This window comes from Accipiter gentilis, chromosome 10 (assembly GCF_929443795.1).
Source record: "Accipiter gentilis chromosome 10, bAccGen1.1, whole genome shotgun sequence".
NCBI classification, from domain to species: Eukaryota; Metazoa; Chordata; class Aves; order Accipitriformes; family Accipitridae; genus Astur; species Astur gentilis.
The window spans coordinates 27636110-27652518 of record NC_064889.1 but is presented as its reverse complement, the minus strand read 5'-3'; the positions used below and the strand labels follow the sequence as shown (position 1 = coordinate 27652518).

At 47.9% G+C, this 16409-nt stretch overlaps 1 protein-coding gene across 6 annotated transcripts in view; it reads left to right on the top strand.

Annotated features, from left to right (window-relative positions):
- MYOCD (myocardin) overlaps nucleotides 1-16409 on the top strand; it is a 263077-nt gene that overhangs the window by 218619 nt on the left and 28049 nt on the right. For 5 of the 6 annotated variants that reach the window (XM_049812112.1, XM_049812111.1, XM_049812110.1 and 2 more), the window contains exon 3: nucleotides 15440-15505. In XM_049812112.1, coding sequence (XP_049668069.1) covers nucleotides 15440-15505 — 66 coding nt within the window. Of the gene's footprint in view, nucleotides 1-15439; nucleotides 15506-16409 lie in introns of those variants that run through there. The other variant, XM_049812114.1, reaches the window with a different exon arrangement.

Here is a 16409-nt window from a genome sequence, read left to right as displayed (position 1 = left end):
TTTGTCAAATGAGTAGTAACAAATTTCTGTGACCTGGTAGTCCCAGAGTACTGCAGAACTCTGAAATATTCAAAGGAACACATCCCTGCTGCTAAGCACGGTGTGAGACTCAACATGCTTATCTGCCATGTGTGGATAAGAGTGGTAAATCTGATGCTCATTATCACAAAAGGCTCCAGTGAGGACCCAAAGAACTATTGATGAGTAGACAGTAGACGTTCATTCCAGTTTGTAAATTTGTTGAATAGGTTTAGCAGAGATATGGAGGAATTCTATGTATGAGGGTTATCATGCCTGCCAATTGCTCAAAAGTCTTTGAAGTATTCACTGACAGTACAGATAAGAGTGGGCCAAAGAATACAGTGGCTATGGGTTTCCACCAACCTTTCAATGAGATTTCTCCTCAGACATGTCTAGCTCCAACCTTGTAGGTGGGAAGAGGAAGAGGAAGAGCGTTCCAGGGACTAATGACTTGTTAAAGATAGGAATAAATGGCCATTTTTCACCTGTGAGTGAGGTAGTTTGTGGAGTGCCAAAGGAGCATGTGAGAGGAGAGGGCTCCTCAGCAGAAACATCAGGGAAAAGGGCTGATGATTCAAAATTACTAAAAGCAGTTAGAAGCAAAACTTCCTGCAAACAGTTGCAGAATGCTCTCTCCATGCTGAATGCCTGAAAGATGAAACATCAGATGAGATTTTACATCAATAAATGTAAATAACACATAAAGCAGGGAAAAGAAATGACCACTCTATGCATCAGTTAAGAGCCCAGCATTAGCAATTACCACTCAAGGAAGAGAGGCTGGGGTCACTTCAGACTTGAGAAATGACAGCACCATGTCTAGTGACTGCCAAAGTGACCAGTACAGTTTCTATAGCCATCTCAGAAAAACACTTCGGTGCTCTCAGAGTGGTGGCTCCAACACCACCTGGACAGGGAGCTGCCTGAAGAAAAGTGCCAGCTAAGCAAGATCATCTTGAGATGTTGTTTGTGCTGACACAGAGTTTCTCCTCAGACTCCCTAAGAAAATTTTGGTTTAACCAGGAGATGAGTTTTTAGATGAGATCATATGCAGCAGTTTGAGCCCCTCAGTCAACACTTCAATCTTCCGGCTCTTCCCTTTCATTTTTGGTGGCATTCAGCAGAGTGCCAATGCTGATTGTTGGGATCTGGGCATTCAGGGGAAGGACTATCAGTAGCCAACAGGCTGTAGCTGACAAGAAAAAGGAATCAAAGCAAGCTGCAACAGTCTTATCCATTCCCTCATGGGCTTGTAATGCCAGGGAAGAGGGAGCAAAGCCATAACACTAGCAATCCTGCACAGGCACTGGCATTCAGGACAGGATCTGACATCTCTTTTGAGCAAACCCTGGCACTGAGAAACTCACATTGTGTGAGTGGGTGCTTGGGTGCCTCACATAGCTAAATATCTAGTGTAAATGTGTTCAGACAGAAGTAGTCTCACTCTTTCAGCCAGTGGAGAAGTACCTACATACCTTGAGATACATGACCAGTACAACCTCCCATATGAAGTGCTGGTCTGACATGTGCCTTCCAGGGGAAATGCTCAGGAATTGTCTGCAGGTTAATAAAAAGTCGTGAGAAAAGAGTAGGGAGGAACGAAGGCATCCCATTAAAATGGAGGTCAGGTCTGCCAGCTGAGACACCATGTACATCCCTAGAAAATTATCAACTGGGATGTGCCTGCTAAATCATACCACATTTTATGCATTAATCTGGATGACAAGTCACTGAATAAGTAAGTAGAAAGCTTTACTCTGAAGTATAGATACCATCTCGCCCACTTACCTCTGTACACACTCACAGTGACTCAAGCTCAAGGAACCTGTGATCCTTGCATGACTCCATCTCCCAGGCTTCTGTGCTTAGGGGGTTTGCAGGGTTCATCCTCCATTCTGACACAAAAGTAAAGAGTTTATCCACATCAAATGGGCTCCATCTGCCACTGTCTGGCCATTCTCCCCAACTGAGGCAGGCCATGAACCAGTTTCTTGATCATTCTGGTATTTTACTAACCTGTTTACGTTTTCAGCTGCACATGTTGCAGCCCCTACCCCATCTAAAAAAGTAATAAATATAATGCTTGCCCTTTTTCTCTGTTGATCATTGCCCAACATTTCTACTTCCTTTTCTTGTGTATTCCTGATTTTGACTCATCACAATACTTTGCTTCCTGCCTTGGAACAATTCTGAGTTTGTATGGGACCATGTGAAAAATTTTCTGAAAGTCAAAACCTGAATTTTTTAATTGGTTCTGGTTTATCCACTGCTTTAGAGGCACCTTCAGACTGCTCTGAAAAATTAGGAGACCACATGTCCTAATTATCCATCTCACCCACTAATAATTTTAGTAGTCCATGCTAGAAAAAAAAGTCCTTTGTCTTCATTTATCATTTAGGTGGGCAATGCATCTCCATGACAGAGGGAAGACTATGATACTCAAGGGCTTTAGGGGCCCAGAAGGCTCCTGCACTGTCTAAATCCTTGATGTGGTATCTTTCGACAAGTCCTCTTCTGTGCATGAACCTCAGCAGAGACAAGATGCCAGTGGTGGAGGTAATGGGAGAAGCCCACCCAGCAGAGTGCCTTGCAGCAGGGAGCAGGCCTGTCCTGCCAGCCTCCTCCAAGTATTTAGTATCAGGCCTGGAGCTTGTGTGCCCATGCATCACATCAGCAGATAGTCCTGAAGGGGTAGAGGGACAGATCCAGGGTGGGATCAGCACATGAGGTGCTGTGCACTTAGGGCAGATCACCTCTCCTTGCTGGTCCTAAGCCATCCCCACTGATGGCCCTTTACTGCCACAGGAAAACTTACCCCAAGCAGGATTGCACCATGCAGTATCTCCCTTGCACTCCACTCTTCTTCCACTGAACTCAAAAGACTGGAGTTGGTAACTTGCAGGCAGAGAAGGACATGAACATGAACCACTTCAGCAGCAGCAAGAGCGGACTGAGAAAGCAGAGCTCATTCTCGCAGGAAGACATAACACTGGAGTGAAAAAGTCCTGGAGACCCTTCCTCTGGGCTGCTGGGTGACATAGGCATTGTCATGGCTCATGTGGAACCAGGGATCTGTCTATCGCACCTGCAGATAGTCCTGAAGGGGTAGAGGGACAGATCCAGGGTGAGATCAGCACATGAGGGGCTGTATGGCCAAAGCCTGCTCAGGCAGGTCCAGCCAATGCATGATGGAGAAGACATTAGGAACCAGCAGGCTCCAAAGGGAGCAGGGATACCTGAGTGGTGCTTTGGCCAGCAGGGCCAGTAAATCATCCAGAAGTTTGCAATGCAAAAAGTACAGAAAGTGCAGTTTGAGACTAGGGGTGTCAACGAGTCCTGTCTTGTCCTTGAGCTGCTCATGGTGTGGTTCTGCTAAATAGTGGCATTTGTTTCAGGAGAAGACTACTTATGAGGAGAAGTCCATTAGATGGGACATTTCAAACATAGTGGACTAAACATTAGGAAAAATTAGTAAGGAACAAGCCTCCTGGCCACCTTGTTGGATACTGCAGTAGGGCTCTGTTTACTGACTCAGGTCAATGCTTGGAGATTAATTTATTTCAATAACTTGTTCACCATCAGACATTAAGGAATATCGGCTTAATCAGATGTAGCATGACCAAGAAATCACATGTCCAGTCCATGACAGGTAGAGGGCTCAGCTCAGGACAGCCTCATCACATGGACTACTTGAGGGTGAGGGACCGCAGCACTTAGCTCTAAGTGGGGCACTACTGGAATCAGAGCTTCTGTGGTTACCGGGTTTCTAAGGGCCCTGGCAACATGGGCATACAAGTCTGGAAGCTGTGAAATTCCTATCACCAAGCCAAAATGTTTAAGAGGGCTTCCCAGAAACCATAGGATTTAAAAACAAAACAAACCAACCAACCAACCAACCAACCAAACAATAAAACCCCAAACCAGGTCTGAAGGAGTTTTCACGTAGATGTTTATGATCTAGCAGGAATTTAGGCAGCTTCCCAGCTGAGACCCATGTGTCAGGGAAGCTGAGACCTGTCCTTGACTTAGCTTGACTTGTACCAGTTATGTTACAAGTTAAAAGGTGCCACCAGTTCATTTTCTTCCACTTACCTCAAGTGAACCGGATGTGGGCTTGGGGAGGGGAAGCCTTGAAGGATGTGTATTTCTTTACTTTGCATGTTGGCAAAAAGTTTTTCTTCTCTGAGAGAATGTTTGGTAGGTGGAGAAGCATCCTCCATTGCAGCTAGGTCCAGCACATGGCTCTGCCCAGTGTCTTTGGGATTACTGTGCTCACCTGTAGCACAGGAAACTTTAAGCCAACAATTAGCCCCATCCCATATATTTGGCATTATTCTGAGTGTCTGTGTATAACAGAACAAGAGGACATGTTCTGAGTGCCTGCAGCACATGCTACCTGAGCCGCAGTGTACGTGAGCATCTCAAGTAGATAATCCCATGGATGCAGCCACATACTGACAAAGGTGCGCACCGAGCAGCACAGCTTTGGGAACACCTACACTGCAAGAGAGAGAAGCACAGATGAAACATCTGAGCACACCCCTGTGCTCACTTTCAGCTTCCTAGTGCAACCCCCGGATCTGTGCAGCCCAGGGCACAGGCTGCTCTGTGCCTCAGCACCCAACCGAACCGGACGAGGGGCAGCAGCAGTGGCCAGAGTCACAGCCCGGTTTGCCGAGTAGCCAAGTCCTCTCTGGTCCTCTGGCTCCCTGATGGGATAGCCATCCAGCCCGGCACTCGGGTGCAAGGACCTGTGCCCAGCCGTCCCCTCGCCTGGGACGCTTGCCCTGACCCCAGCCCGTCCTTCGTCTTAGGAAGGAAAAACCACAAACCACACTGGCTGCCCCAGCGTGGGAGACGGGAGGTCGTGGGGCCTGCCTCGCACCATGCTGCAAAGAGTTAAGCCCTCGCTCTGTTGATATTTCCGAGTGGCTCCCAAAGTCGGCCGAGACGGGGAGCGTCCTGATTGGCTGCGCACCGGCCGGTAGTAATTAGTATCAGATATCAAACTTCTGTCTTTGCTAAGACCCTTTCCGATAGTCGCTGCTCCCCGCTAGACGATGACATCAGCCAGGACACCCAGCTGCTGGTAGTAAACTCCGGGCAGGAGGAGGTTCCCGCTAGCTCCACGTTAATTAGTTCAACACAGCACAGGGGGAGCAGTTGGTGTCTGTGGAGGGTCAGTGCTGGATGGGACCAAAACTTTCAAAGCCACTTGCTGCTTCTTGCCAGCCGGCTGTAAAAGCACCTAGAGAGTCCAGGAGAGCTGGATGAATCCTGAGCACTAGCTGTGGTCTGGTCGGCTTTTCTCTGTGGAGGAAGTTAATGGTTTAAGTGAGGGGCGTCTGGATCTGGTCCCCGAGTCACCATGACACTCCTGGGGTCTGAGCACTCCTTGCTGATTCGGAGCAAGTTCAGATCAGGTAGGGGAAATGTTGAGATTTCTTTTAAAACTTCTCTCTCCGGCAAGCCGTAGCCACAGACTGTTTTGCATTAAATGTTTGGAAGCAGCATGCAAGCAAAATATTCAAGGGGTCGTAGAGCTGTCACGGCTTTACTCTTACAGAGGCTGTTCCGCAAGTGGAGAAACGCATCTTCCTTCCTCTCTGTTGCTTTTTTTTTTTTTTTTTTCCCCTGGTTTTTCATTGTCTTCGATTTATGTCTGTGGTTTATTTTGGTAAAACTGCAGTTCCCGGGTCTCTTGCCCTGGCCCTGCTGCAACGGATTTGGGCAGGAAGCCAAAAGGGCATCTGGGATAAACAAGGTACCTAATGCCGTCCATATATTCTAGGTGCTCTTGCGGGTCCGTCTGTGATAATCGCAGTGAGGATGGGCCTGACACTCTCTCTGACATGCAGGCAGCTGACTTTGTTCCATTAAGTCGTGACTAATTGGAGAAAAATGAATTTGAAGAAATGCGTCATTTTTAGAAGTAAAAATAACAAATGGAACATGAAAAGTATTTAAAGTGACATCATCAGAGAAATAAAACCAGAGCCACACAATTGATTGCCACTCTCAGAGGGTTTGCAAGTAAAACATGCCTCCGTCTCGTAAGTTAGGAGAAGCACCGATAAGGGGCTTCTCAGAGGACTTTCAGCGTGAGTGAAGGTGAGTGAAGGTGAACTATGGGACAGTCACTTCTAAATCAGACCCTCTGCTGGATATTCATGCCTTTATTCACTGGCTTTATTTATAGTAAGTATGCTGTGTTCGTGAGTGAATATCTTTACTTGTAATTTTTTTTAAATGACCATAATGTACTGTAACATTAATGGTAATGTCAAAAAATGTTCTCAAGGAGCTTTCTCTGACCTTCCCAGAGGTGAAGTTCTCCCTGGGAATATTATCTGGGAGGATGTTCAGACAAACCAGCTGCATGTGCTGTATGGGACACTGTAAAACCGGACGGGGTAGTCACGTTGGAACATGCACCCGGTCTGGCATGTCACCCACGCCGTGTGTGTTTTTGCCTCTTTGTGCATTGTAGATAATGAAATCAGAGATTTATGATACTGATGGTAGACATGAGTGGTGTTATCAGGATCTCTTAGATAGCTGGGTGGTCAACTTAAACTTTGTTTTCTCAGCAAATACAAAGTTGGCAGTTGGTTGAAAACCCAAGAGTGTGTGTGCAAACACAAGTGTCCTAGTCTGGCTGAATTATACAAAACTTGGGTCCAGGGCTTTGGTGTGGTTTCCATATCGCTCTGATCTTACATTTCATTAGATTAAGTCATTCCTTAGATTTTGTTGGTATATTATGGTACATTGCTGTTCATTTGAAAAAAATCGCAGTCTGTAATAATTCCTCCAGCAACTACAAAGCAACACTGCCACCTTTCTGACGAGAGGAGGACAAGCTGTGTTACATGCCTCTGCATTCTTTTCAAATGAACCAGTATTGTTTTTAAGGCTCATTGCTGGTTTATTTGTAAGCTGGCTTTATTATGGAACCAACAGTGGGATCTCTAAACATATTTTTCAAATGATTCTCCAGTAAAAGTAAACTTTGTGGGTCTTTTCATCCATAAATTCTCGTGCCTTTCAGCATTTCTAGAGCAGTCAATTTGTGGGGCATTCTTTGGTTCATGACTTATTCCCACAGCTGCCATCCCTCACTATTGCCTGGTGAGAGATAGGTTTCCCATTTGACAAGATTTCTCTGTCTATTTATTTTGTTTGAGTTGGGCTTGCCAAAATCCCAAGTGAGTGTCTGCTCCTCACTCTCCCCACCGCTGGGACTGCCACAGGTAATGTGGGACATGGCCATGGCACAACCCTGGTCATCACAATCTGTGAGGCAGGAGGAAAGCAGGATGCTAAGGAATACAAATAAATAAATAATGCTGCTTTCAGTTTGTGCTGGATTGTTAGTAACATGGGGAATAGAGAAGAAAAGCTAACATTTAATGGTTGAAGTGATTGAATGTCTTTTATGTGCAAAGCCTCTATGTGACAGAGTTTCCTCCAGTGTCCCTGCTCCGTGTGCAGACTTTGGTAGCTGTAAAGCCCCACAAACATGGCAGAACGTGCAGTGCTCTGATTTACTGTCCTCCATTCACTTGGAAGAGGAATGAATGTCTCAGACAACCCACCGCCCTGCACCACACCCCCTGCACGGCTCAGGGGCTGTAACACATTACGGGACAGCAGCAGTTTACACAGAGAGATATGTAGCTTGCATGGAGCATGCGAAGGACAAGCCAGGAGGGATCAGACCCTGAAATGCCAAGCCCCAAGGAGCCATGCTTCACGATGCGCCGTTGCTTTGGAAATGGTCTTGTGCAGGCAGGTGTGAGGCTTTGCTTGCTCCCCAGGTTTGGGAAGGATTAGCTGTGCTCCGTGACTCATGACGAGTGTGAATCCCTTTTGAAGGATTCCAGGCCAGTGTTAATGAGGGCTGAAGTAATTCTTAATAACTAAACTTTTGCCATCTCTCCATGGCTTGCACACATTGAGCAGCTGAAAGAGCCATGTGTGTGCTAAAGGGTGCTAGAGATATATTATGATTAGAGATATATATGCTTGTTGTTTCCTCATCACAGAATCCTTTTAATCTCCGTGGCACACAGCAGGCAGAAAGTGGAGCAAGGAGGTGGCAACTAGAAGATGGTGGCACATAGGGGTCCCTCTTAGAGTGGCTAGAGGGTCACATTTCAGTCTCTTGCTTCCATCTGGCAGCATCAGTAGCAAGAAAAGGTTTGTCCAGGAAAGGCTGATTTGGTGGAGGCAGTGGCTCTTTCGCACCATGCCCAGCAATCCTTCCTTGAGTCCCACAGTGTTTTCTCCTGCTCTTCACTCTCCAGTGGTCCAAAGTGAATGGCCAGCATAGCCATGCAGTGTGGAGAGATTGCAGCTACCCTGGTGAAGGGCACGAGGAACCGCTCCAGAGGAGATAAATCAAATCAGCAACAAGCTGCAGGCCTTCAGGTTCCCCCTCCCCTTCCTCAAGGATTTGTGTGCATGTTTATTTTGTGTGTTTTGCCAAAGATAAATATACTGATCTGAGGTCATCCTGACAAATTTTGCAGGAATGATGATTCTTCGAGCCTGCCATGCTATCCCATGTTCTCCAATTATCAATAGGATTGTACTAAATCAACCAGGACATCTAAGGGCTGTTCCAGAAACATATTTAACTCTTCCCAGAGACGATCATTTATGTGAAGTGATCTACTGCTTTGAATACAAACCAATTGTACTCCAGCAGCAGAGACGCATTGTCATTGGACAGGGCAAACAAAGCTGGCAAATGTAGACTTAACATTAACTCTGACCTTTTCTGTCCAGCGATATGGAAAGAGAGTTTACAAGGCCAACATCTGCATAACATCAGTGGTAGTTCAGATAATTGTTGAGAAGTGAAAGTTTAACACTCTAAATATGGCTCTGCATGGCTTGGCATGCGGTAAGATCCAGGCCTAATTGTGGACACATGGGTGTGAATTTGCAGAGAAGACTTGCCTGGCTCTACGAGGAAAGGATTCATGCTTACGCATAGGGCTTGAATGAAGCTGTTTGAGATGGGAGAGGAATTTATTCTGTTTGCCTCTGGTGGAGAGAGTGATTTGGACCAAGATCAGCAGGTTAATAAAGGCAGAAGAGAGTAGGTCTTGGTAGGGTGTTAGGCAAGGCATTTTGGCAGAACCCCTATTTTCCTTTTCCCAGTGTTCAAAGATAAAGCATGCGCATGTGTTTCCTCTCAGGTCATGAAGCCATACAGTTCACAATCAGTGTGTGCATTCAAACCTCAGCCTCTCTGTAACTGATGACACTGTTTTGTGATTTTGTGAAGTTTTTGTAAAACACTGACTTGTTGTAGATTGGTTTGTGCTTTGTTTTGTTTTTCCAGCATCTTATACCTTGGTGCTTTAGCTGACAGACATATATTTCTCTGTCAGTCAGGCATATGTTATAGCACAGACTGAAAGTTATCTCACTGCGCTTGAGGAAAAGGATGTATGGGCTGCTCACGGGGATGCTGAAGGGATGACTTCAAGGAGGGCTGGTGGCAGCCTGTTCTCAGGACCATGGCAAGGTTGGGGTTGCACATTATGATGGACACAGACTTCAGAGGGATTTCACTGGTTGTTCTCTAGTGGTGACCTGTGCCCATTTGGTGGTCTGGGCTCCTTGCTAGCTAGGTGCGGGTCTATGTCTCTTCCAAGGCACCTGCAGGTTCAGACGTGGGTTTAGAGATGTTGTTCTCACCAATGTAGATGATATTTTCAGCACAGTGCAGCCTCCCAGGTAACATACAAATTCGTAGCACGTCTGCCTTGGAAAAGGTAAAATGTTCCTACCTCTGAAGTGCTGAGCATCACAGGCAGAGGTAAAGCTGGTGTGGCTTGGCCCCATGCTGAGGCAGCGCCTGGCCAGGAGAGGACTGACCAGGGCTTTCCATGGCTGTCCTGGCTGAGCGGTGCCATTTTCAGCTGGGCTGTGGCTGGCTGAGATTCATCTCTGCTCACACAGGTCCCACACAGGCCCCACACAGGCCATGCTGTCAGAGGATAACATGGGCCTAGAGACCTGATGTTACAGAGAAATTACTCTGTGGCACCTGGCTATTGGCAGAGCAGATGGGCTGACAGCCATGGAGGGTTTTTGCAAAACAACAGCTCCAGAAGAGCAGGCCCTACGATGCTCTGCTGGACCAGTGCCTCACCCTGCCAGTGGTGGCACCCAGGAGGTTGGCTGGCTTGTCACCCAGCTCGGGGTGACTCCACATTCACCCAAGTACAGCCCCCACATCAGGAGCCTGATGTCAGCCTGTTGCTCAGCTGGGACAGAGCACCACTGCTCCCGGCTGCCCTGCCCATTTGGACATCCTGCTTTGAATACAGGTTCCTGGTCCTGACACAGCCGCAAGAGCCACAGCCCCAAGAAGGCCACAAGCAACACGACTGCACCCTGCCACCGAGCCAGCCCTTCTCCTGCCCTGCTGGGACCTGGGCAGAGTTGAAGGATCCCATGTGCATCTCCAACTGGGCAGCTTCTCTCCCCCTGGCATGCTCACGTGAGAAAGCCTCAGACATCATCTGTAAAGACAGTCTCGAAGCCAGCAGCAGTCCTGCCTTTCAAGGGAGGCTGGGTCCAAAACAGGACTGTTTTCTGTCAGCTAGTGTGTGAGCAGCGGTGAGTCTCCAGGTTCCTCTCGTACACACCATGGCCATGGACAAACACATGTTTCACATTTGCTCAGCTGCTGTTTGACATGCAACAAAGCTGCTGCTGTTGAAAACAGGAGTCCCTCCTTCCCATCACCCCATTTCTAATTTGCTGCCAACTCCTCCCTGGCCCCAGCAGAGCACTCCCCATCCTGTGCACCACTGAGCTGCACTCATGCTCCTCAAAGCCCAGCTCTGGGCCCCAAAGGGCAGGAATGAGCTGCTGGGGTGGCTGGCAGAGGGGACGGTTTTTTCAGTGGCAGTGGCAGCTTCACTTGTTTGTCAAACTGCTGACTCCCATCATGGTCACACACTTGGGTCAAATTGGCGTAACATTGTGCTTCTGCTGGTCCCCTTCACTGCACAGCCCAGCAGCACCAGATGGTGCAGCCTCCTTCTCAGAGACTGACCGACACCAACACTAGGTCAGGTCAGCCATGGTTTTGTCTGCTTGTCCTTGTGCTGAACCCTGCGAGAAGGGCAGTTCCCCCACCTCCCTGAGCAATGTGCCTCTGTGCTGCTCAGCTGTTAAAGCCACTCCCCAAAGAGAGAGGATGGTGCTATGAGTGCTCTGGCAATGCCCCAGCATGGGGGATGCTCTCATGCAGGTGGGAAAAGTCCCATCCTGACCATCTGCGGAGCACTGGACTCAAAGTGCTCCCACAGACTGAAGGAGAAAGCCAGGTCTGCCTACTTCTGGGGTGGAGGGAGGATTTGAACATGCCTTTTCCAGTGCATCACCAGGTCAGGCAAGGCCCAGGCTGTCTTCTTAGCTTTGTAAAGCTCTGAGGTCAACTCCTAGGGAGGAGGATGACTCATGACTACGAGTCATGGGCAGTGGCTTGGGCCACCAGAGCCAGCTATGACTGATGCCAGGAGGTCTTCTCTGCACCAGTGACACAGCCCCACTGCAGAGGATGTTTCTGGAAGCTGTAGCACTAAATGGGACTTGGTGCTAGCATAGAAGAAAGCATCATTTCTAACGGAAAAAGTTCACGAGCAAAACCTCTGGAATAGCTCTGACATGCTTCACATCATCTAGGGAGAGATTTCTCATCGTGGTGTACCACGGGAGGGAGCAAGGCTGTGTCTCAGCTGAAGGTAGCTGATGGTGCCAGCAAAGCTTGGTACCACAGGGTGACCAGTATGCATGACTGCTCCCTTGGGGGTACTTCTCACCATCCAAGCTGGTGCAGGCAGGCAACAAGGATGCTTGGGGTGTGGGACTAAGATTGTCTCATCAGTGCTCCAGTCATCACTCCTTGTAACATAAATGTTCCTCTGCAGTTTTAGCAAAGCAGTTTCCTTGAAAAATAAAATATTCAGGGAAAAAAAGTAATTCTCATATGTGGAGGGTGACAGCATCCTCGAAGTGAGTCACAGGCAGCACTCAGAGCTTAGGCCTTCAGACATGTGGCAAAGGAAGAGGACAGGAATGCAGCTGGGGTCAGACACAGATTTCAAGTCCCCTTCAAGAAGCAGCTAAGTGATGGTTGTTTGGATGTTGCCAGGGGCTCCTCCAGCCCTGTTTTTAAGCATTGTTGGTTGTAAGGGAAAGGTGCAAGCCTTGAGTTGGCATCCACCAAGCTGCAAGCTGCAGCACTGACTTAGAGGCTGCCGAAAGTAGTGGCTGCTTTACCTCTTCCTGCAGGGATGTTCAGTGTTACTATCTGACACTGTCCACAGCTACATTTCTTCAGATGGTTTGCAACAAGCTTTGGAATCTCATAGAGATGATATTTGAGAGTCAAGGCATGCATCCTACTGCATGAGGAGGTCCAGATCTGGATGAATATTCAGTGGCTGAAATAACTTTTTCAACCATTGAGCTTGGGCTGCTCCTGGAAATAGCCAGCTTTTGCACTTGCCTGTCTTCACATTTTCTGTTAGTGTGCCCTGAACAGACAAGGATGGATAAACTTTTCCTCCTTGACGTCCTGTGGCTTAAGAATGGGCCAGGAAGTTTGTAAGCTCAGCATGGCCCAAGATGAACCATGTGGGGGAGGTTGCATGGTCTGCCCATAGCCACTCACCCATGGAAGATGTTAGCTCTCATGCTCAGAACAGCTTGTGTCATTGCTGGGTCACAGCCTTTATGGCTGTCAGCATGAAAAACAATTTGGAGACCTTTTCTCCCTGCACAAAATTATCATTTAATAATATCAGGTCCCCTCTGTGATGGTCTATCAGCAGGGTAGGTTCCCTCAGATTGTACACTGTTTGCAGGAAGGCAGTAGGATCTGGGAAATCTAGGTTTCTGAGTGCTACTCCTGCACCCAAGCAAAGGGAGAATTATGGCAGTGAAACCTACACATTTTCAGCACTTCTTGCATCAAGGCAGATGCTGAATCTTATAGCCACCACACTAGAAATCGTCATCACCTTCCAAACTATGCTTCAAGGGAATTTGTAATATCTCCTTTTTATTTTAAACAGGCCTGGCTGACAGCTGACTGCACCCTGAGACTGTTAAATTATTTGTGTGCTAGGAAGGGCTATAAAATAAGCAGAAGCAGCAGAGAATGTGGCCTTTGAATGCACAGTCGTCTGATTGATAGCATCCCCCTTGATCATGTGGATGTGGTATATCACTTGGTCTGGCTGTGTCAGAAGTTGGAGTGAAATGGTGCAAATAGTTTGGCACATGTGGGAGCTGTGAAGGGAAGTGATGGAGCATCCTCAACTTGGGATATTTTACAGCTAGATGGGGCAGACTGTTGTGTCCTTGGCAAGGTGTTGTATGTGGCTGTAGAAGCCTTTGCTATCTCCAATTCCTGTTTGATGACAGCATGTCATGTGTAAATTGCCTCAGTTTAAGGCAAGATCCTCTAATGCTCAGGACACTGGACCAGGACCTAGGAGAGCAGAGAACCATTTTTGGGTGAACTACAAATCTTTATTCTTGAGCAGTCTCTGACCTCCCTCAGCTCACCTATTCCATAAAGATACATGTCTTCCTCAGGGAAAGTGCAAAGCTCTGCATGGTTCTTCAATATTGTGACCAGTCACAGAGAACGTTCTACACAGACAAAGTGGGGTTCACCTCACCCTGTGTAAGATACCTGCCAAGAGCTGGTTACCATTAAACTGCCTCTATAGTCAAGGAGGAAAGACAGGCATTCCTAAAGCATGGACAGTCTAATTTGGTTTTGAGGTTCCCTGAGGGCAATGACTCCTGCAAAGGGGATGCAGATACCTAGAGTGCAAGCATCTAAATCTGTGTCCGTGAGCAGAACCAACACCAACTGGGGGTGGTGCCATGGGGCAACAGAGGGCTACAGAATTCCCTGGCAGCAAGGTTTGGCAGTGACTTCTAGCCACCAGCTTCATGCTGGCATAAGGGGAACAGCACACATGCAGACTTTACCAGGTACTGAAGGCTACATTCTTCCCTCACGGCACGAATCTATCTTTGGTGCCCTAAGAAGTGCTGGCATTTGGCAGGAGATCATTGTCCCACGTGGGGCCTTCACTAAACATTTGCTCTGAATGTGAGATGTGGTTTGTACAGAGGACATGGAAAAGTCACAAGCAATGGCATCTCAGGAAGCCTTGTGTTTTGGGGACTCCTCTGGAAGGGATTATTATTCAGCTCCATCCCACATCCCAGGGAAGCTGCATTGTAGACATGAGCTGTTGGCAGAGCTCAGCAGGTTGCTCCTGAGGACAAAATAGCTGTTCTTCCCTCTCTTCCCTTTCCAATACCAGCTCGCTCTGGGCAGCTAAGGGGATACAGTCTGGGGCTGTGCTGGTAGCCAGGGGATATGCATGCAGTTATATTGTGACCGCTGAAACATATATGTCCTCATGGCAAGCTGTACTGAGTTTCCAGCAGGAAAATATGGAAGTGAGTTTTATGTTTTACCTTGTGATACAAGAGTCTGTCTTCTTGAAGTTACTAACTCAAAGTACAGGCAGGGTCCCTTGAGTGATGGGATGAATTAACTTGTACAGTCCTGGGCCATGCAGGGGTCTGTAACCTTGCAGAAGGCAGGCTGCAGTTGTATGGTGGGCTGTCGTTATGTGCTGTAAATACTGAGAGGTGCTTCTTTGTTAGATGCCTAATCGATGCTCTGTAGCTGAAGCCATGCTGCTAAGCCACTTAGTGACCCTGATCAGTGGTTCACTCCCATCTGTCAGTGCACTGTTTCCAAAAAGAAGTTATACTGGAGATTGCATGTCCTTGGAGCAGTGGATTAATACAGAGATGGCACTAATCTCTCCTCACCACATTATCTACATCCCCCTTGGTACAGTAAGTATATCTACATCCAGTGCTGAGCCTTGCAGGGCTGGAAATGTGCTGCCAGGCCCTCAGGAAGGAGATGGAGTTGGAAAACTCCACTCAACCCAAAGTGCTGGCGCAAGGGAAGACCTCCCAGCTTCAGAGCTCAGAGCTGAGCAAATATTTGAGCTGAAGCCATGGTCACCTGAGGCTGCTATTACAGGTGCCAGGCAGGGATCAGTCCGTCCCAGGCACTAGGGCACTGCCTGCACCAGAAACAGACCTGCCCTGTTTATCTATCTGCAAAAGTGAGGACTGGGTCACTGCAGGCTGCGCGTCTCCTCCATGGCAGTATTCCTTGGCTTGGAGCACTCTGCTGCACCAAGGTTGGTCCAGCAGCAGCAGAGATCAGTGCCAGATCTCTGTGCCACACACAGACCCCCTGACACATTGTCTCTAATAGATGTATTAGTAGCTCAGCAAAATCCTGCATCTTTTCCTGAAATTCCCTTTCTCTCAGTTTTGCAGCTACGGCTTCAGCAGAGAAGGACCCGTGAGCAGCTGGCAGACCAAGGCATCATGCCACGTGAGTATCTTTTTCTGCCTTTTTCACCCACTCGTGGCTCAGAGGGGCTGTGTTCATCTTGGGTACGCTGGGGCACTGTGTGGCACCAGCTGCCTGCTCAGACCCACTCAGCTCTGAGCAGATTGCTACTGCGGGAACTTTGCTTCCTGCCCTGTAGAGATATTATGGTCCCTGGTGCTATACAATGGTGCCCAGTATTTGCCACACAGATTATAATGCTGCTGCTTAACTGAAGTCAGGAGAGATGCTTAGCTTACACCATCCAAAAATTCAGATGAATAGCTCCCTGTCCCAGAGGTCACTGTGGCAGGACAAAAATATCCAGCTCCAAGCAGAAGACTCGCAAAGCTCTTCACATAGGCAAGAGCAGAGAATATCATGTCCTCCTGTAAAAGCCAGGAACCTCTGGAAAAAGGAAGAGGTGGCTAACAGCCTTGGCCCCAGTGCAGAGAGGCAGCCCCTGGATGAGTGAGACATATCCAGATTTGTGCCTGTGCCCAGCCAGGACTGCACAGGGCAGAACTCTCAGTGTACACTTGAAGCCAGTGAAACCCCACCTGGACCTTCTTGCTGCAGACTGACAAATTATGTCCATGTTTTCACCTCTCTGACCACATTCATCCTTGCTAACCTGTCATTCAAGCCTGAAGGACAAGCTCCAGGCCAGCATTATCATGTAATCATTCAGCATCAGAAAGCCAGTTGCTAAAGCCCAGAAAGTAAGTGAAAGAAAATGAGTCCCTTCTGCACCTGCAGGTGCATCATGAAACCTGTAGCACTATCAGAGAAATGATGTTGAGACATCAGCCCTGCTCAATGGATAACTCCAAACTGACCTAGTTCAGGCTCCATGTGTATGAATCTGTGATTATCTAGGATGCAGGTAGAGGATTAACCTTTCTGT